Source organism: Melospiza georgiana, chromosome 5 (genome assembly GCF_028018845.1).
Source record: "Melospiza georgiana isolate bMelGeo1 chromosome 5, bMelGeo1.pri, whole genome shotgun sequence".
NCBI classification, from domain to species: Eukaryota; Metazoa; Chordata; class Aves; order Passeriformes; family Passerellidae; genus Melospiza; species Melospiza georgiana.
In genome coordinates this window covers 715,883-737,907 of record NC_080434.1, presented here as the reverse complement: position 1 = coordinate 737,907, position 22,025 = coordinate 715,883, and the positions used below count along the sequence as shown (strand labels likewise).

Genomic DNA, 22,025 nt, shown 5'->3' with positions numbered 1-22,025 from the left:
CCATGAGTAGATGGATCCACTGCAGGACCTTGTTAACAAATTACAAGTGATGCTTCCTTCATGGCTTCTATCCTTAAGGTTCACTAAGGGGGAGACTGCTTTAAGCTCACCCATGGTGCATTTCTGTGTAAATCACATGATTGCTAAGAACAGATAAAAGATAAATTAAGCACCAAGAGTCCCAGAAGAACACTGAATTACAAGCAAGACACAACTTCACAGGCACATAAGCAGAGTATCTCAACTTCTTGGTCTTGCAAACCTTGCAAATTATTTATTTGTGTTTAATATATCCCCTTCTCAAAGGTCCAAGTTTTGTTTAACACTGTCTGCTAGTTCATCAAACAAAACTGCAGACTTAAAAAGTCATTTAGTATGCCTTTTGAAGAGAAGCTTCCTATTAGCAGATAGTATACAAAACAAAAATAATGAGATTTCTTTGCAAGTTTAGACCCAAGAACATGGGAAAATCGGTAATGTAAGAAAGATAATGAAATTTTAGATTCATTTATGAATATAGTTAAATTCAAGCATAGGTTCAATAAAAATGAATGACAGCTAGTTCTACACTTTATTTCTATATTGTTCTGTATATGTAAATTCTAACCATTGCAGAATTACTGTTTTAAAGAAATGTAATCCTTTCTTATCCAGTTTAGCCTTGCTTTTGCACTCAGTGAAGGCTCTCATGCTATGAACTATATAATCCATTTCTAAATCCATCACTTATCAGATTCTCCAATAAGAGATACAGAATTAAAGAAGAGAGTGCAAAACAGGAGCAAAGAGAATTGTATCTTTAAATTTTACATCTCTAAAACCTCTAACTATAGGAAAAAAAGGAAATTAACAATCAGAATTTATTGATGTTCTTTAGGATGCCTACCTAGCCACACAGAGAAACCTCTGTTCTAGTGTTTATCTTTGAATAAAGCATATTAATTTTTCATCCTCATTTCCAGAAAGGGGTGAAAAAGTCACTAGTAGCCATAAGAGCCTCCAAGCTCCTTTGGACCAATAACTGCTGATGAATTTACTATGTGCTGCAGGTACTGGGGGGTATATCCACGGAGTACACATTTCTCATACCCATTAACTGCTATAAGAACAGGAAACACACCCCTGGTCTCCTCATTCAAGCGACCTGTCATATTTTGCCCAAGATAATTAAATCCTAGGCAGCTGCCTTCTAATCTGAGCACAGATTTTGTCTTCCCTGATTCCACAGGTATATAGGCAAATCTCAAATATACACATAAAGTAAAACTGAAAATTACATGCAGAAAACAACAGCCTGGTAAAGAAAACGCTGTCAAAAGACAGTCTAGCCAACAGAACAGAAACTCTCAGCACACATACTGTTGTCTAAAATGAAGCAATTCCTTATCTAAACTGTTAGAACCTTGCCTAGTTTATACCATCTGACCTTTTCTTCTCTCTGCTTAAGAAATGAAGAATCCTGAAGAGTCTGGATTGCTTCTTGCTACCAGCATAAAAGGACAGGAGTCTGCAAATATCTAAGGACTGAAGTCCTTTGTCATCTTTGTATTGGCATGTCAGAGGGAAAAATATCCATAGATGAATAGCAGATTTTGAATTAAAGCACAGAATAATCTAGGGGATAAATTTTACATGTGATTTCAAAAGACATATTTTGGGATATTATGTACTGGGACTCAAGTCACCCTGGTTTGCCATCCTAAAACTCTTCTGGGTAATGTTGCAAGTGAAAATGCCTAAGGCATACAAGATGCTACCAGAGCCTGCAGTGTTTCAATGAAGGGATGAAACCACAAATATTGCTGTGGTGCACTCTAATGCTGAGGGCAAAACCAATTTGATGGTCCTGTGTGAGCTGGCACTGGAATCAATGTGTGAGATTAAACCTGTGGTCTTGCTTCTACAAGTCTATGAAAACTATTAGATGCATCATTAAAAACTGCATTCCTAAATATTCTTCTACAACACTACTGGAAATACTGTCTACGAGACAACATTTTTATATCAATGAAATTATCAAATTAACATTTCTGGGATCCTCTGTCAAAACAGCACAGACTCTTTATGCTGAGAATTTTCTTCTAATTTTTAGCAACAGATCATTCAATCAGGCAGAGTGACACAATCCATTTTTCATTTAAATGAAAAGTAACCACCTTTTCCTTTTTTAAGATTTGAGAACATGAAAACTGTTCCTAGGAAACTGAGAAGCTCTAACAAAGCAAGAAGAAGAAAACAAGAGTCCTCTGTTTGCAATGATACAGTTTTCAGTCACTGAACGCCATAATCTCTATGAAAAGGTTTCAGTTGGAATTTAAAAATGTTATTTTGACTATGTTTAATGAATACTAGCCACCTAGCAGTACACCCAAAAAGAATTTAAAACTCAAACCTAAAGCTTTTAGAAAAGTGCTTTTGTGCTTTCTCAGCTCTATACCATCTGAAAAAACAATAGCCAATAAGGAGCAAAATAATTGCCAACACTCCTGCTGAAAATGTGGGCTTTATGTAGCCTTTAAATATCTTGCCAGGATTTCTGTTTAACTTGGTTTTGAAAGGTCAAAAAGGAAAAAATATTCATGAAGAACATAATGATTTATAATTAAACACTAATTACGTATTTATACCCCTCATAACAAGCATTTTTCTAGGCATTACTTTCTCTCCTTAACTAGACACCATCTTATCAATTTTTCCTTCTAATGAGCTTTTATCAAAAAAAGAAGAAGCTCTAAGTTTACTGGTAGAAAAAAAGCACTATGTCAGAGAATCATAACTACATGATATTGAATATATTATTACTTTATATAATACACACACACACAAACGCACACACACACACACATATATATATATATATATATAAAATATTAGTGACTGCCCATTTTCTTCTATGAATCACAACAAATTTTAGTCATTAACTGAGGTCATCTGTCCAAAAGCCTGCAATCAGGAGTCCCTGCTGATTCCACCAAAAAGAAGCTATAAAATTAATGTGTATGTCTGTGCAGGTCTGAATAAAACCAACAGGAAAGGACTTCTGGTAAATGTATGACCTTTGCTAAACCATCACTTTACAGGGTATGGGGCTTTTACTACATTGTGAAGTCAGAACAGTAACAATTGAAATAGTAAAGCATTGGCTCAATGCCATGATTAATTACAACATACTTTCAGATGTAAGACCACTTCCTAAAACATCCTTTAAGTGCTATTAATTTTTAATGTAAACAGAATTTTACAGGAAAAGTATTAGCAACAATATAGGGCATTAATGCCATTTTAGTTACTTGCTCGTCTATACAATCAGCAGGATGACAATTACTGAATTACATTAATACATTTCTTAAAATATTTGATTACATTTGGATCTGTCCTCAAGAGTTCAACTGAATGTCATTATAGGTTTTCTACACAGCAATCAGCAGTCATGTTCAGATGCAAACTCTTCAGCTTCTGCTAAAGAGAACAGCAAACATTCTAAGAAAAAATTGATGCATTCATTTTCTCAATTTTATTACATCTTCTACTATTTACTGCAGCTTGTAGTACAATGATTCTATGATTTGAAGGACTCATTTTTAACCTCTGCAAGAGGAAAAAAAAAAATTCCACAAAACACTGAAACAAACTTTTCATCTGAAAAGCCTGAGGTATGAAATTGAGATGAAATTGTTGTCCCCAGAGATGGAGTGCATGGTTAAACAAAGGAAATACCACTGATTACGTATCTTTATTTGATTTTTTGACACAAGTATCTATTTTCTTGTGATAATTATTGCTTTAGTCAGATTTTTGCTAAACATTAGAAATTAAAAAAAAAAGGCTGATACATATCAAATGCGAGACTAACTGGTGGTAGAGCATCTTTAGAAAGCACTATCATTGAAAAATAACCTAGAAAAATATATGGAATTAAATATGAAAGACTTTGGGAGAGACATGTCAAAACTCTGTGCTAGATCTTGGGATATTCCAAATTACATCCTAGTACAGAGAAGACATTCTGAACCTGGCTCCCTAGATCAAAAGGAATGTTCATTCTACTTGAAATGTAGTCTTAGTGGTGGTTTATTTGAAAACTTGCTCTGTATTCCTTCCTCAATGTATGATGTAGAATAACAAACTGCTTAAATAAAAATGTTTTCCTACACTAGTAGGAAAAGCTATGGCAGCACATGAGAGAAAACAGCATTATCAGTAGCCATTATTCAAGATTAATGCCAAATATTAAAGAATTTAGAACAAAGAGCTTTCCTTAATATCTTATTAATAATGTAGACATAAAAATTAGAACTCACCAGATAATAGGCAATTTTATCTTTGACCTTTATGACATAAAGCCTGCCAAAGGCCCATCAGGTGACAGTACCACAAAAAGAAGATATCTTGTCACAATTTTGAATTAGAGCAGAATAGCAAACCAGTAATATGATATTGAAAAGGAAGAAACAGTTTTATGATAACCTAAGTCTAGCAGAACTAAAACATATAGAACTATGAAATAGCCCAGGTTGAAAGAGGCCTCAAAAGATCACCAAGTGCAAGCTTTCTTGGGAAAGAGAGCCTAGATGAGAAATACAACATGAATGCTGATGTAGAAACAAAACTCATATTCCATATAAAATCCTAGCCATGTCCTTTTAAGAAATGTTAATTCATATTGATACAAGTTGTGGAGAAGTCTTTAAAATGATCACAGGAAATAATCATCTAAATGTCAAAAGAATAAAAGCTTTGTTTATATTGCAAAAAAAAAGTCGATGAATTTCTAAAAAGTAGTGCTCTCCATTGATGTAACTACTAGAACAGTAAAATCCTGGAGTGGACTCACTAATTACAGACACTATTCTAGTGTTGAAACTCATGCTTCTGATGCCATGTCCCCGAAAATTAAGCAGTGGATGCTGTTCCTCAGATTGTTCCTCTTCTGTCAGTCACACTGATGTCAGAGTAATGGGTGCTTGTTGGTGCACTGTGACAAATCTACCATCCCTGAATACTATTTCCAGTTTAAAACTGAGACAGCTAAATTGCACATCCCGCATTTTTCATCAGTCTACTCCTTTATTTGAAAACCACCATGTAAATAAACACAGTGCAACACACAATTAAGCAAATTCAAGCTTCATTCATTATTTATGGTTTTGAGGATTGAGTTGACTAAAATTTCAAACACACTTGGGTAGATCTAGTCTTCTAGATCATCCTACAGGTATTTAGGTCAGCAGTAGAATGTTAAGGTCAGTATTACTGAAACCAGTTTTGGAAACAATTCCCTCTTTTTCTTTGTTTCTCAGATCTTTTATCACTGTCTTAGGACATAAAAGCCTCTGGTTTTTTTTCTCAAACTCTCATTACTCTAAATTGATACAGTCTGACATCAATATCTGTGCTAAACCAATTGATTGACATTTTGGATTTTATCAAAAAGGGCAAGTTGTACCATAGTCATAAACATCAGTAACCATTATTGAAAACATTTTCATACTAAAATTCAAATAAAAAACTGAACCTATTAGAGAATTTTCTCATTTTCAGTGAGTCACTCATAGTAACTGATACTCACTTCTTATGTGAATTAGACCCAAAATCTGGATTGTGAATCTTTTTCTGACAGTATAATTCTGAACAATGTACTAATTTAATTGTTTTTAATTTATCCTCTAAATAATAAAAACATACCCTAAGATAGGAAATCAATAAAAAGCATATTAGTAAAGAAAAATCTGCATACCAGAGCTGCCATGGCCCAGCCAGTTTTGTTATAGATGAACTCCAGATTATTTCTTCGCAGATATAACAAGCCACCAACAAGAGATACCAGAAGAGCCAGTGCAATTGTACCAGAATAGTTAGGAGGCCTGAACACTCTAATCTGGAAGGAAAAATGAAAATACAGATTGTAATAAATGCTTACATACAGATCATCTTCCATGTGGAGCACCAAACACAATGGAGCACCTCTGAAATTTGGTTTCAGAGTCAGCAAGACTAGTCCCTAAATATACTTTAATAAGAAAAAAAGTACTTTCTTTAATGAGCACATACTATGAAAAATATTCATGTTTAATTTGGAACTGTGCAACTCTGAAAGATTATTTCTTCAAAAGATTTGTAGGTTGTGTCTGAATTAAAAGCAGCTACCTTTGAATCTAAGTGTTTTGTATATAGTTTTGTAAAGCATATTTTATTTATTAGCAACTAATTATTACTGCTTGTTTTCATCCAGAATTAGACTACAACAAAGCAAGAATGGAATATAATCTGCAGAAGTTCTCACAAGTACCAAAAATGTTATTTTTTTTAATGTGTTGTAGAACCCTTGCTTGACAAAAAAAGTTATTAAGGAAAGATGGAATTTATCGTCAACCTGTCCCAAACCACAAAGATACATTTACCTTCCACTTCTGGAATTGCTGAAAGACTTACATGAACATCTGTTCTGTCAGCTATCCATTTAGCTAGCTGCTCAGCTGCAAATCCGATTCTCTGCAGGTCAAATGTGTCAGCTCTCTTGGGCTTACCCTTCGGAGGAAAATGCATGAAAGTCGGAGCAGAGTTCATATTCAGCTACAAAACCAGGAAAAACAGCAGGAAAAAAATTAGTAACCTTATCCTCAAAATATAATACCACAATAGCCTCAATAACACAAATCTAATTAGCACCAAAATATCACTTGCCTCCATACATTACATTTTTTGAAATATTCTCATATACAGTCCTCCAAAAAGAGTGCTCACAATATTCCTTCCTGTAGATTCTTCAAGATGTTTAATTATTTAGAATGTTTCACCCACAAGCTTTTCTATATAAGAGTATCTTAGTGCTTTAAACTTCTCATACATTGTAAGACCTTTCCTGTAATTGGCAAAACAAAGATCCTGCACCCAACCAATCTATTAAAGTATATTAACTTATAATTTATGGGAGTAAAGTAGCTTGATGGTGTTTGGCTACAAGAGACTAACCACCAGTGACCAGGCTTTTTTGGAATCCAAAAATGACTGGATAACTAGCTTAAGCTACATAACTTGCCCTAGAAGTTACTATTAATTATGTGATGATGCCACTGGAACTATTCACAGGATATTAACCTCAAAGGTGGTGAACAAATAGATCTACATATACATTTGCTATTTGAAATTTTGACTTCAGATTCGCAAGGCAGTATAGGAAAATGTCATTTCACTATATAAAATTCCTCTGTATTCAGACCATCTCAGAAATCATGCAATAAAGCACTAGAAGAAATGAAAATTAACATTAAAAAAATCAGGGGTAATGCTTAAAGCTGATGCAATATGGAGCTTTTTAAATAAAGAAGTAAGGGGTTTTTTTATATCCTGAAAAATGAAGTTCACACCACATTAGCAAAAATTTATATTGAATCAAGTACAAAGCTGAATTTATCAATAGAAATTATCAGCTAATAAAATATTTTCAATCTAAGCAAAAAAAAATAGCCCTTTTTACTGAAATGATTTGGAAATAAAAAATATTCCAAGGGAAGCTAAAACACATGCTGTGAAATAGTTAAATAAAATATTTTATGAGATAAAGAAACATCCAGACATTGTACAGTGTTTGGAGGCAGCTGACCTGGAACTGGTTTATCATTTCTCTGTAAACATGGCAAAAGCTGCAAAAATCAAAATCACATTACTTTATGGGGGTTTTTTTGCTATGGCATCAGTATTACATGACTTTGCACACATAAATGTAAAGTCAGAACTACATTTCCCTCAAATCCACGTTGAAACAGTCATGGGTAAAACTTATTCTTAACACTCTATCTCCTAAAAAAAACTCTTACATATTTATGCTCCATTTTGTCTAAATGTAAACATGATTTTAAATGCATACCATTTGAAATAAACTGAATTTGTGCCCTGTTATACAAGTTATAAGTTGAACTGGACTCTTCTAACATGTGCTGACTGGCTTAAGAAAAGGTCAAACAAAATATTTTGTGTTATTATAACCATGCAGGTTACAACATATATAAAGTTCTCCAGTCTATATGGTCTATAGGTTATAAAGCTTTAATGTTTATAGCAAAAAAATCTTTAATGTTTAAAGCAAAATCTTATGCCACTAATAACCATTTTCACTCAATGTATTCTAATATTTCAACTAGAAGTAAAAATAGTTATTAAACACACTATTTAAACTATTTAGAGTAAGTATCCTGAAAAGACATATTAATCTTTCCCCTGAACATTTAAAGTCACACACTTCACCAAAAGGTATTTAAAATATACAGATAACTTCAAAGTTTTTCACTCCTCCTGATCTGCACTTTTAGCTTCAACCAATGGACAAATATCAAAGATAACATGCCAGTATTCAGTATTCATTTTCAAGAGATGACTTTTTCCTTGACTTCTCAATTTCAGAGCAGACCTTAAACTATTCTCCAACTTTTACACTTCACAGCCAGCAACTAAATTGTAAAACAGTCTTTTCTCTTTATCCTGAAGAAATTCCAGACTAAATATTACTGAAGCTGAAGAATATTGCATTACATAAAAGCAATTAAAAGGCTCTTATACTAAAGAGCTTTTGTTTCCCTAAACAGAAAATAAAGGAAATTTTTAAATGAAAATGTTACTTAAAAGGTGTTTAATTCTAAAAAATGGCCTAAACAATTGCCTAGAAAAAGGTTGCTTATATATATACATATAATGGAATCTATAAACAAAGATTATAAACTACAGTTGGAAAATACTAGAAGTGGTTATTAGTAGAGTCTGTCTTCACTGATGTTTAAGAAACTGCTATGTTTTTAACCCGGAGGAAACTGTATACAAAACAGGGGTACACACCTGCAAAGAACAACTAATTTATCTTCTATTATTTGACAAATTGACATGTAAAAATCAACAATGCTTTACAGTATTCAACATTTACCTGCTGAAATACATCTGCCCCTTCATCATAATCCACTATTGTGAAAAACAGTTTGTTTGAAAAAGCAGATGAATAGCGCCATGAATTAGCCAGCACTTGATATTCCTCATTAGCTTGCCTGTTAAGAAAAAGAAACAAATGTATATCCATATGCCATTCACTTGAAAAAAATATCCTATAATCAGCTGCAAATGAATTACATTTGCAGTATCATTCTTCACATCCATACTATGAACTAAAATGTTTCAGCTCCTTATGCAACTTTCTGTTTCAAATTTGTCACCTCCAAAATTAGAAATGTGTTACGTTAAACTATACAAGGGAAATCCCAAGATAACATTAAGAAAAAGTAATGTTTTCCATATTTAAAGTCTCAGTAAACAGGACTGGTCTGAGTTGCAAGTATCAAATAGATCTGCCAACAGATCCATGTCAGGATACGCTTATGCGGCCCTTGAGGGTGCTATCAGGATATCCTTGCTAGAAACAGCTACACATAAGGAATTCTGAAACTAGGGGACAAATAGCACACAACAGTGAAAGCAGCATGCTCCTAAAATAGCAGAGCCATAAGAGAGCCAAAGAAGCTGCTAAGCACTGGGGAAATGATCCTGAGGGAATAAAAACTAGGCTTGTAAGCAGCATGACAAACTCCAGACCATTTCTCTGAAAGGCGTTCTAGATGTGGTGATTTTGTACAATATCTAATCTTTTCCATCAGCACTAGAAGGTGATTTGCTACTAAATATTCTTCTAAAGAAAATAATCAAACAACAAACAAAAACCAACCAACAAATCCACGAAAAAAACCCAAAGAGAACACAAACCAAAAGAAACAATTTTGCTCTGACTTTACTAAGAAGAAGAGAAAGACAAAGGGAATTCCAGGACAATAATACTAGCAATGACATCCCCTAACCACACAGTGCCATAAAACCACAGGTTATTCCACAGGACAAATCTATACCAACAAAAATTCAAGGGAAAAAAAAACCCAAAATGAAGGGATGCTTGCAACACTTTCTGATTTAGAGAGACTCCTTGGCCAATTTCCATATTCCTGTTTAATCACATCCACAGTAGAGTCCAAACCACTGGTTTACCACTTGACAACTCAGCTTTGCATATGATAAGACTTTGAAGTAGTATAAATGTGTTCTGCAGCTTTTTTCAAAACAGTGTTTCTAGAAAAACAGTTCTATGTGTTTCATGATGCAGAATGCTATTTAAAAGCTGTAAATTCAAAAATCTGTTTGCTCAAGAGAAACTTTGCACTAAACATATATAAGAGAGAGCAAAGAAGGGAAGACAATTACAGGATCACAGATATCATAAGACCTTCCCCATTTCTCCATAACCGAGATCAACCTTAGACATGAAATATATTACATACAAACTCCAGCACAGTTGTGTATTATTAGGAAGTCTACTGTACATGAAAAAAAAATAATAAAATGCCAAGACTCAAAATAAATATTGATGATTTCTTACTCCCACAAAGAATTAAATAACATGAAGCACAAGAAAACTCAACTTTCACCCTTATTACCTGACTCAGTAAAATTTGCTACTTAACACCCTTACTCAATGGGCAGTTTTCAATTAAAAAAAGAAAAGAAGCAATTTAGGCATTAGATTGGTTACTTCTAGAAACAGATATTATCACTAAGCAGACTAACATTCATTGTCATCCTGAAGAGGGCAGTCAGACCACATCAAAGGAATGCTGTAAAATCTTAAGCAATATCTGTAGTGCAGTCTTCTGTTAAACCTGCTATATTTAAGCTGAACCATTTTTATTATAAGAACAAGATGAAAATCAGTTCATCTTGACGCCACCATTCTTCTTTATCTACCTTTCACCTGTGATGAAACAGTGTTTCTGGGAAATTCAGATACTCCACTTATGGCCCCACTATTTGAGAGGTCTCTTGTTCCCATTGATCTCCATATATTTTGCATCTTTAAACTATTCTGAATTAATGAGTAATATTTAAAGTATTATTCTTCAAAAGGCTGCATTTTTTTGTAAGAGACTCAAAGCACAATTTCATCCTCTCACTGAAAATAGCAAACCATTCTATGATGCATCCTCATAGAAGCTCTTGAAGGGTGTGGAAAAGAGTGAAACAAGGAGCAGCAGGAATGCAAAGTTAAAGGATTACTACACACTTATAACTGAAGATCATCCCACACACCACTATATCATTTCCATTTGAAAAATTTCTGATAGAATAACATTAGTAACTTTTTGTAGCACTGGTTCAATCCTTCTCAGACACAATAACAGTAAAAAGCATAAGTACTCGACTGAAAAAACTCAGTGTTCAATTATCAGTTATCAACTTGACAATATCAACTGTCAAGTTTTTATCTACCTATCTCTATAATTAGTTCATACCCATTCTACCAGCCTGTTTCTAGGAAGCAATGTTAATTATACAAAATTACTAGAATAATTATGTGAAAATCTATAAAGGCATAAAGCAAAGAACTACACTTGGTCCGAACTCGACAGAATATAATGTTAACACTGCTCATTTTCTTGACAGGATTTTTTAATAGATGGAGAAGATTTGAATGTTATCACTGCTATAGTCACCTCTTTGGAATTTCATCATAACAGCAACACAGGAGCTAGCAACAACTGTAATACTGACCAGCTGGCAGAAAATAGTGGCCAGATCAAAAGGGAATGCTACTATTAGATTTACTCAGAAAATTCAATATACTGGAAAGTAAGCTACTAAGCAAATGCTCTACAGAAATTCTTCCATTATGCAAGAGGTGCTCATGAAATATTAAAAGTTTTATTTAAAAAGATTAATTATGTGTGTGTCTATAGCAGTTAATCAGATTTGTATAACTTGAGATATATTTAATGAGAATAATTTTATTCTATTGGTCTGACATTATAGTAAGGAAAACACAAACTGAATATTAGGAAAAGAATAAAAGAGTATGGAATTATTTGAGAAAGAAAGTAGTAAAGCATTATTTTCTGGCACAGTATGTACAATGCTCAAAAATGTACAGTTGGCACAGAATGTACTACCAGGTTACTTATACATTCTTATCCATCTTTTTAAAGTAAACTGTGATCAGTGCTGCAATTTACTTCCAATACAACTTCTGGTTTTTATTTGCAATGGTGCTCCCCAAAACTGAAGGAACAAAGGGCTAAATGCATATTTTGACACCTCTGTGTCAAGAAGACTATAAATTCAAATGCTTATTTGATTTTGTTTAAGATGACTTATGTCTTGATGAGAAGCACTGAAAAATCTACAAATGTGTCCAGCAAATTAACTAAATGCAACAGAGAGTATAAACACATTGAAAACCATGCAGGTTTTGCAATCCAGGTATCTATAAAAGGAGAATAAAGCTAAAATCTATGCTATTCTATTTACAGCATCACATGAAATTTTCAATATTCTGCAGATGAAAAGAAGCTATGAGGTCCTCTTCTGTAGAAGTTGCAAAGTAAAAGAATAAAAAATTGTGATCTCAGGAAGAATAAGGAGTCTGTTATGATCCAAGTATAAAATCACTGCCTTGTTAAGCAGGACTCATCAATACTTCTATCAAGGTCCTGAAGTGCACAGGAAAAGCAATTGCAGAACTTTAAAAAGCTTGTTCTAAATTTCCTATTCCTTCCTGGAACAAAAGGTCTCACTACATTTAAGAGACCTGTCAACGATTTTCTCACTCTCTACTCTTTATCAGCTAACAAAAAACTAAAACATTGGATCCTGTTTCATCTTTCTGATGATGCTCCTTGACTGCCACAATTCTTCTTGCTGTTGATCTACTCTTGCATCAGCTATTTGACGTCTTCTGAGATTTTTTTTAAGTGAGAAACCAACAAAATTATTTTATTTTTCAGAATTAAAAAACCTTTTGGAGGTCTCACTGATATGGTAGATGCTAATAAAAGTATTTGGAATTTCTTCTCATGTATTTTTCCATTTTCTTCTCATCTTTTCAAGGAACACTAAGAAAAAAACTAACACAAAATATGCATCTTTTTGTTGATGGGCCTCAGCTGTTGGGGAAAAGCTCAAGTGCCCAGTCTCATTCCTCTGACCCAGATATCCCTTTCTAAATGAAAATATCCCAGCAATGAATTTGAAAAATGAACTAGACAAAACTGTGAACTGTTTGATAACAAACAAAACACCTCTTGTATGCACCTGTATTCAAAGCAGAGATGGTTGCTTCTGCCAGTCAGATAAGAGAAGCAGAGCTCAGAAAGCAAACTAAAAGACTTATATAATGTGTTTATGGAGTGGTCAGATGGTACAGCAACAAACAAAAAAGGAGCTAATTATAACAACGGAAGATGCAGAGGACAGTCAGCATGAGCAGGCTTGAGCTAAAGCCCTTTTGTAGGTAAAAATCAAAATACTAATAATCAAGTGAGGCAGGGGGGTCACTGAACTCTGGCTGGTAAAAGGTGCTGATGACTTTGGATAAATGTAGTGATAATAAAATGAGGGAGCTGATTGCAAGATGCAAGAAGATGAAAGGCACAGAAGCTGGCAGCAAATCTTCCCCCAAAAATCATTCAAGTTAGTCCAGTAGTTACCATTTGCCTGTATGCAATACAAAGTACAGGCTGAGGAACAGTCCCTCCATCTCTATGAAGATATTCCTGTCAGAGGGAATGTGGTTTTTTCTCCTTCTGACACACATAAGTAATTTTTTTCAGCAGTGTGACTGATGTGGGTAACAGAGATAAACTATTTAGCTGAGTGAAGACCTAAGGACAAAGGGAAAAAGGAAGCTAGTCTTACATCCTGAGGAGTCACTACTTAGAGTGAGATAATTTCTGCCTGCTCATCCAAACTGATGCATCATCACAGTGCATCAAAGGGCCTTTCAGTATCTACTTCCAGTGTACTGTTGAAGAATATATACACCAAAACCAGCAGTAACAGGTAAATCAATTAAAACCAACCAAGTTTAATTTCCTGGAACCAGAACAGTTTAATCAGACACATTTCCAAACATGCATGGAAAAAACCCCATCCTAAGCCATTAGAAATGCATTCCAGCTCTGTTTGAGAGCACATTGAATAGCTAATCAGTTATTCCTACTTCATTTCCTAACACCAGCTGTGTCATATTGGACTTAAATAACTGGGACAACAGAAAAACTGACATTTATGCTACTACTAACACAGTTGTAAAGGCATCACATGTCTTTCAATACTTTTTTAGATCAGAAAACAGGAACTTGTTTGTTTGTTTACAAAGCTAGATAAAGGAGTTCTGCTTTAGAATGAAGATAAAATTTCCTTGAGAAAAGCTCCAGAAGTGTGACTATGGGCTGTACTAATGTATGTACATAGCTGCTGGCTTTCAGAAGTCTTCATGTGTTAGGACTAGATTGACTCAGACAGAATTGACTGAAAGGATATTTTTTGCATACAAAAGCTTATCTAAATATCTAGTGTGCCAAAGACTTCTTTGTATGCAGCATTTTAACACATCATTTTAAATTGATATAATTTCCATACACTTTCACAAATCACATGATTTGTGTGACTGATGTTGTAACATCCTCCTTGCTGCACAGAGAAAATCCTCAGATTGTCTGAGACAAATCTGGTCAGCTTTCCACATGGATCATAGAAAGATAAAATACAGAAGTGTCAAATCTACACACCAAAAGGAAAACTTTTTTGTTTTAATAGTTTTGTGGTGCATAAACCAACCATGCTCAATTTTTAGAGAGGAAAAAAGTTTTCATTCTTGTGGCAAAGTTATTCAAAGTCAAAGAGTTCAGACTAGATACTTCTTCATATTTGAAATATGACATTGATTTTTTCTCTCTATGCAACTATTCCAAAAATATTTTGACTAGTAGCAGTTAACTTAAATCTTGAACAAGAGCATCTTCACAGAACATTACAGATTAAGTTAAAAAATCAATTTAGCCCTTAAGCAAAGTGGCTAGTGAATATCTAACAATCAAGTAATGCATGCATTTCAGTTCTATATATCCTTCCAGTGCTCCTGTCCATTAATTAACCATTGATTTGAAAATGTCGATTTTCCTGATAATGGTTTTATGTGCAGTATGATCAACCTCATTAAATTCCTTTTATTTCACATGAACAAATGGATCGCAATTTCACATTTATTTAAACAAACCCAACTGAAAGTAGTATGCTCATTTTTCCTTCATTTTATGCTTAAAGATTTTCAGTTGCTACTGTACAAGATATCTAGTCTGGTCTTTCCTAAGATGGAGTTTAGAGGCTCTTTTTTAGCACAGTAAACAATATACAGTTGCAAGCAAAATAAACTTCCTTAATATCAGCAATATTTATGTAGTTTAACATGCCCTACAAAAGACCTATATGTAGAACATGGAAACAATTTGCCAAGGCCATTATAATGACAAATACAATGACCCTTATAAAGCTGAACTTGGTGCATCTCGTGTAGCTTTACCCACTGGTAAATAAGGAATGATATAAAAAAATATAATAAACTTTCAACTGCTGTGTCATCTCCTGAAGCTGAACTCTGCCAACATAAAGAAGAAACAACAGAAAAGAAATTACTGAACTAAAAATTAACTTCATCTGAGAATGTTGGACAATTTCTGTACCTAATCCTTCAGCTTCACAGTCCATATATGGAGGGTGAAGTGGAAAGACAATTTATGTACTCTCCATCAAAACTGACCAACTGACTTCACTGACACAAAATAAATATATACAAAACCAAAAACCTAATAAAAAACATAGACAATTACAGATACTCAAGTTAAAGTATCAGTTGTAAATGTCACATTCCAACACATCAGAAATCTAACACACTACTACATTTACCAACCTCGCATATAGTTTAAATAAATGTATTTAAAAACAAGAAATAGTATTACCTCATATACAGCCCACATTTTTCAGTCTTACAAAATATTCTGCCACCTATTTAAATAGTGTTTAGAGTTCCCTGCTCAATAATCCCATTTATTGCTAAACACAGTAATTTCTAATGCATATTTTGGCTGAAGAAGGTTTTATTAGCACAGTTTCTGATTTAGTGAGGTAATTAAGTGCATGACTACCTTTCAGTGTCTTGGCCCTATTTCCCTATCATTAGTCATTTTTGGATTAACTTATTGCACTAGGGACTTGCAGAGAGAGATCTTGAACTTAGAAGACTACTAGAGGCACTCTAATACATATTCAGAGTGGAGTTACCAGAACACATCAAATTGGTGTGACAGACAGTATTCCACAATACCTATGACCTCATGGAAAAATGTGCTAGCACATAAGAACTGTCCAAAGCTGCGAAATCAGAGGGTAAGACATCTGCATGAGCACCTTGGGCATCTCTTAACTGAAGAAATCACTGAAGTGCCTTTATTATTAAATGGTAATGAATCACTTAATGTCTTTGGAAAGATCATGGTTAACTGATAATAAAATAAAATAAAGCTGATTTCTTAAATAGAAAGTCTTCCTCAGCTGTGTACATTTTATTCAACTGTAATTTAAAAATCAAAACCTGGACTGATTGTAAAATGTGACACATGGATGAAATGCATTGAAAAGATGCTGTAACAAACAACCACATGAGCGTGTTGATTGGGGAGCACCTACCCCACGCAAAGAACAGCCCCACCTGGCACACTGCCCATCGATTCCAACACTCCCTTGCACACAGGTGAGGAAGGTGAGCAAGGTCACCACGGCATGGATTACCTGCAGACAGAGCACTGCCGCTGCGGCTGCAGAGCCGTGAACATCACCACCACAGAGTAGTTCCGAGGCGGGGCCTTCACAAACCTTCGGAATTTATCTCCGTTCATGCGGATGACTGAGCGCCTGGAGCTCCACTCCATCAGCTGCTCCACCTTCTCGGCCAAAAGATTCTGAAATTGAGGACAAGCGTGAGGAACGTTTCAGATTGAAATTTAAACGCTTTGTACTTATATTCCGCCCGTGCACTCTCCAAATTCCTCTGGACTCAAGATGGAAGTTATATATAGGTGTATGCAGCAGAGTTTAGCTAATAGCATAATTTAGTCTTTCATGTAGTCAATGAGACTTCAAGTATTTAAAAAAATAACTCAATGTGGTCTTAAACAGAAAGAATGCGTAAAATAAAATCAAACAGGTTGCTACCAAAGACAAAGAGGTAGAGTAAGGATCATGCCTAACTAGAAGTTACCAGTACAGCAATAATTTAACTTTCATTCAAAAAACTGAAGTTTTAGAAAACACAGCCTTATGTTGTATTTATTCTATTTAGTAAAAATCACAGCAGGATATTGTCTGTCATTTAGTATAAAGATGAAAGATAAATATACCTACAAAGAGAGAGAGAAATAGTTACTATGTTTAGAAGTTCCTACAAATGTATCATACTGAATTTAAAATCATGCAAGTTTTGCATTTTGTTAGAGTCAAGACTGCACTGTCATATAAACTCATCTAGGTACATTCCATTATGAGATCAATGTTTTAAGCTGATCTCAAGACTGAGAAGCACAAAATATTTTGATTGAACTACCATTGTATAAGAAAAATCTGCTTGCGCATTGTCTTTTGCTTGAAAGCATTCCACCCCATGAGTGATTTAAAAGCAAGCTATGAGACATACTAAAAGACAGCCCTCTTTATCTAACAATTCCTATGAAAATCTATTTAGGGTTTTGTTTTTCAGTCAAGTAAATGTGATGCCACACATGCTCAGCAGAAAGTGTTTGGTTTCCTAAGTTACCTGGGTTCAGCAAGGTTGAACTGACCATGCTATAGTGGACTGCTGCATACAGCGTAGCAGGATTAATGCATCTACCTTGGTAAAGCCTTCAGCTCCATGCTCACTGGCCCTGTGGAAGCTGCTTTATCAAATAAAAACTAAAAATAAGAGTGGAGGACACTGGAATATTACAACTCAGAAGCTAAGTGCTGAGAGGAAGTGAGAAGGACAGAGAGACAGGAACAGAAGGTGAGGAACGCAGACCAAACAAAGAGGAAACTAACTTCAGAAAATTGAAGATGCTACAACTCTGTTAAAATACACATAAATTAGTGAAAGGTTTTACAAACTGGTCAGGCTCCACCGAGGAGGGGTAGAACAAACTAGCCTAAAAAACCTATAGAAGTAGGGACACACTCAGAAAAGAGAGCTTGATGACATGTAAAAGCCAAACAGAATGTTTGTGTAGGAACAGCTTGTGCAAGAACAACTGAGCAAGGAGACAAGGTGGCTATTCTGAGTTTTTTAAAAAATTGAATAGAATAGAAAAATTAGGTCATCTAGTAACATTTTGACAAATCAGTAATGCTATGAATGAGAGTAGAGATAGATATATGAGGGGAAGGAAGGAATGAATTGCAAGGATAAAGAAAAATTATATTTTGCCTGTCAGAAATTCCACCTTCAAAATTATCAGAGCCCCTTAGGGGCTGTGCTCCCCTAGGCACTGGTCATCACAAGGCTTGAGTACAAAAGAAGCTTTGATGAGTGTGGATCATGAACAGTTCTGAAATACCTGCATTTACTTGACCTTACAAAAAAAAATCCTTTAGGTTTTTGCTCCTGTTCCTGTTTTGTACCAGAATTTAGCTAGTATTTGTAATCATGAATGTGAAGGAGAGATTACAACTCTGTTTATCATGAGAATATCAATGATTCAATTAAAACCATAATTTTTCTTCTTCTAAAAGACATGTTTTTGGTGGTTTTGCCTCAAGAAGATATTATGTAAGTTCTTTCCTTTAAAAATAATCACAAAGCAAAGTACACAAAAATGAAGCTTACACATTTGTACGATTTCCTTCAATTAGCAGCATCAGGATTAAATCTTTGTTCATTTCAAAAGATTCACTTGTTTTGCATCAGGCACTCCAGACAGTAACACACAATAAAATACGAGGAGCTAAAAAGCATGGGAACTAGAATATCCAAAAGCTTTAATTATTCAAGCAAAAAGATAAACCAAAGAGAACTAATAAAAAGACATAACTTTTATATTAACAGAGGAACTATGCATAATATCCTACTTGGTACAGAAAAACAAATACTGTTCAGATTAGGCCTTATTCAAAGAAAAGAAACCCATGAAATAGCATTAAGGGTATGAAAGCAAAACCATGATCTTGACAGAAAGAAAAAGAATCAGGAGAGGGAATAAATCCAGCTCTATTAGCGCTACATAATTTGCTTCTATAAAATACAGTTTTATAGAAGAATCTTACTGAGAGAAGTCCCAATTGTAGTTTTACTTGGAAGCTAGTTGCCAGTAAAAATTAGTCCTGATTCCTTTAGATTCAGCCACGTGTTACATCACCTTTACATAGCTCTTGTGCACTATTCACTAGAACATTCTCAACCACTTTTATCACTTCTTGTTTGGTTCTTCCTGTACTAGTAAAAAGCTAGTAACTGCACTAATTTTATAAGTGTACTACACTAGGTAAAATCAAGCCAGTATTTCAGGAGTGTGGACATTAGGTACAATGTATATACTTGCTTCACTGCATTCTGAAGAAATCTATTTTTTTCAAATAGAAAGTTATGAAATAGACTGCAGATAGTGTCTTGCCTCATAAAACATTCTGCTATAGGCTACACTTCTTTTAGTTAACTGACTGCACTTCAATATCCGACCAATATTTTGGACACGATCTCAGAAGATGTCTTTTGCAGAGTAATTAATAGAAGAGACTTTGGGACTGAGATTTCTAGAATCCACAGTGCAGTCTTTCTGACCTGTAAGTCTTCAGAAAAATATGAAGGTCTGATATTGGTTTTGTCAATTCCAAAATATGTTCACAATATATGCTCCTGAGTAAGTTAGCAACCCTTTCCTCCTTTCATTTAATAATGAAATCAAAGAAATAAATCTGAGTAATAAAAGTTGGCATTTTAGCCATGTATTTGACTTTAAAGCTGAGTCTTAAGGAAATATGGCACATTTTAAAATTCCACTGGTCTAATTCAGCTTTGCATCAAAAAGGCACCCACCTAACAGACACTACACTCAGAAAATTGGTCAGTGTGTCAACTAACAGGCAGGGGGCAGGGTAAAGTGTGTTTTATGTATACTGAAGCCAGCAGACCATTCTTAAGGATTTCATAATTCAGAATCTAATTCGGATATTTTTGTAAGAAAATTATTTTTTTCAAGATAGAAGTATAGAAAACAGAAAAAACATACCATTGAGTAAAAGCAGGAGCTCTATGTCAGTCAAAAATTTTCTCCAGTGCAAAAGAAAAGCGTTGAAAAGTGAAGAAAAATTGACAAAAAAATGTGTAGAATGAAAAGGCAAAATTTTTATATTACCCTTAGAAAAATAATCCACTAATATCCTAGAAAGCACTGTTAGAAAAGACAATGGTATATGCCAAATTGGTTTTGCTTTGAAGATACTGAAACCAAACATATTTTCTTTTCACCCTTAATTGTCCAACTATACATACAATTGTCAACAAAGTGAATTCTCATTAGGATTCTAGACACTTAAAAATTTTATTAACTTGCCTCTTTCTAACCCCTGGGAAAAGTCTTCTGCCAGAGAAAATCTGGAAGTAGGAGAGAGAGGCTAAATCTACCAAAACACATGTTGTGATGACAGACACAACAACTGTTACTCAAATCCAGAAAACAAGGGACACTACCTCGTTTTCACTCCGGATTTCTATTTTTCTGCTCCTTGACATAGTCTCTGCAAGTAAAGACTCTACATATATTTAAATCTATAAATTTACAGAATTTCTCTAAGCACTTACCAGATTTATGTGGATAACTGAAAGGGTTTTAGTTGAAACACTAAAGGAGAAAACACCCAAAAACAAACAAACAAAAAACCAAGAAACCCAAACCCTAATTATGACAAAGGAAATTCTTCCTGTAAAAAGAAAACTCTGGGTGTGATGTTGCAAATAGCTACAAAAGGATCAACAGATAACAGTCTTTAACAGTCTGTAAAAGCACTGAGAACATTCAATCAATGAATGAAGAAGAAGCCATGTATCATTTACTTATTTTCATTAGCTGATGCCACAATCAGAATGTAGGAACATGTATGACCTATGTGTGCAAACAAAATTAATGCTAATTTCTGTAAACAAACCGAACTACATCATTACTTGTTGCTCCTACACTATTTTGTTGCAAGTGAAAATATATAGCACATCAACATTTTTACAAAACTAAATAACTGTTAAAAATCTGAGAAGATCCAAAATCCAGGAATTTTCTTACACAACAAGTAAAGCTGTTATTTTTTTAGAAAACAGGATTATTTTGTAAAGCAATCACCTACAAAAACTGTCCTTGCTCTTGAAATTGTGACAGTCATTGGCGTATTTTCCTCAATCCTGTTAAGCAGATGATCACTCCCCACTGAAAAAAAAGCTGCTTGGGAAAACAATTCTAAAAAATTCCTCTTTTATCCCTAAGGCTAGTAAATGATTTTTCCATTTGCAGTTTTCCCTATTATTGAGTAATGAAGGAAGCAAAAGGTAAATTTAATCTATTATAGATGTTGGTTTCCAGTGATGTGATAAAACAACCAAGCTACCTGTCAAAAAACTAAGTGTGACAAGTTATGAAACTAAAGATGCTAGCAGGCCAAGCTTCTGGCATCTGCACCTGAAGCAATTCCCTATTAGGGACTGCTTCCCAGGGATCCTTCATATCTCCTCTCTGCTTCTTAACCCAACAGAGCTTGACATCTACAAGCCTTCCCTTTCATCCTCTGTGACTAGCAGGTTAGCTACTGAAAACACAGCTTTACTTACTCATTCTCCCAAGACACAGTGCCTAGAAGACAAAGCATCAACAACAAGAATCACCTTGCATACACACGTGCTGCCTCACTCGACTTTTAATCTTTCTTGGCCAGATTTTCTAAATTTATTTTGGTCCAAATAAATCAGTTGTGGGCAGGGGGTACCAAACAAAAAAAACAAAATACCAAACATATTTTCCTAAGTGCTGCTTGCTCAGTCTGTCCAGTGGATGGCCCTGATATTTTCAAGATTTCTTCTTTAGATTTCCTTTCATTTACTTTGCCTTCTGTTAGAATAACGTGACACAGATAACCTAAGGCATAAGAGGTTATTGGAAAAA

General features: G+C 34.4%; 1 protein-coding gene across 2 annotated transcripts in view; it reads right to left on the bottom strand.

Annotated features, from left to right (window-relative positions):
• TUSC3 (tumor suppressor candidate 3) overlaps positions 1-22,025 on the bottom strand; it is a 107,310-nt gene that overhangs the window by 52,804 nt on the left and 32,481 nt on the right. For both annotated transcript variants that reach the window (XM_058025015.1, XM_058025017.1), the window contains exons 2-5: positions 16,645-16,814; positions 8,915-9,032; positions 6,433-6,573; positions 5,738-5,878 (exon numbers count right to left, since the gene is read on the bottom strand). In XM_058025015.1, coding sequence (XP_057880998.1) covers positions 5,738-5,878; positions 6,433-6,573; positions 8,915-9,032; positions 16,645-16,814 — 570 coding nt within the window. The remainder of the gene's footprint in view (positions 1-5,737; positions 5,879-6,432; positions 6,574-8,914; positions 9,033-16,644; positions 16,815-22,025) is intronic.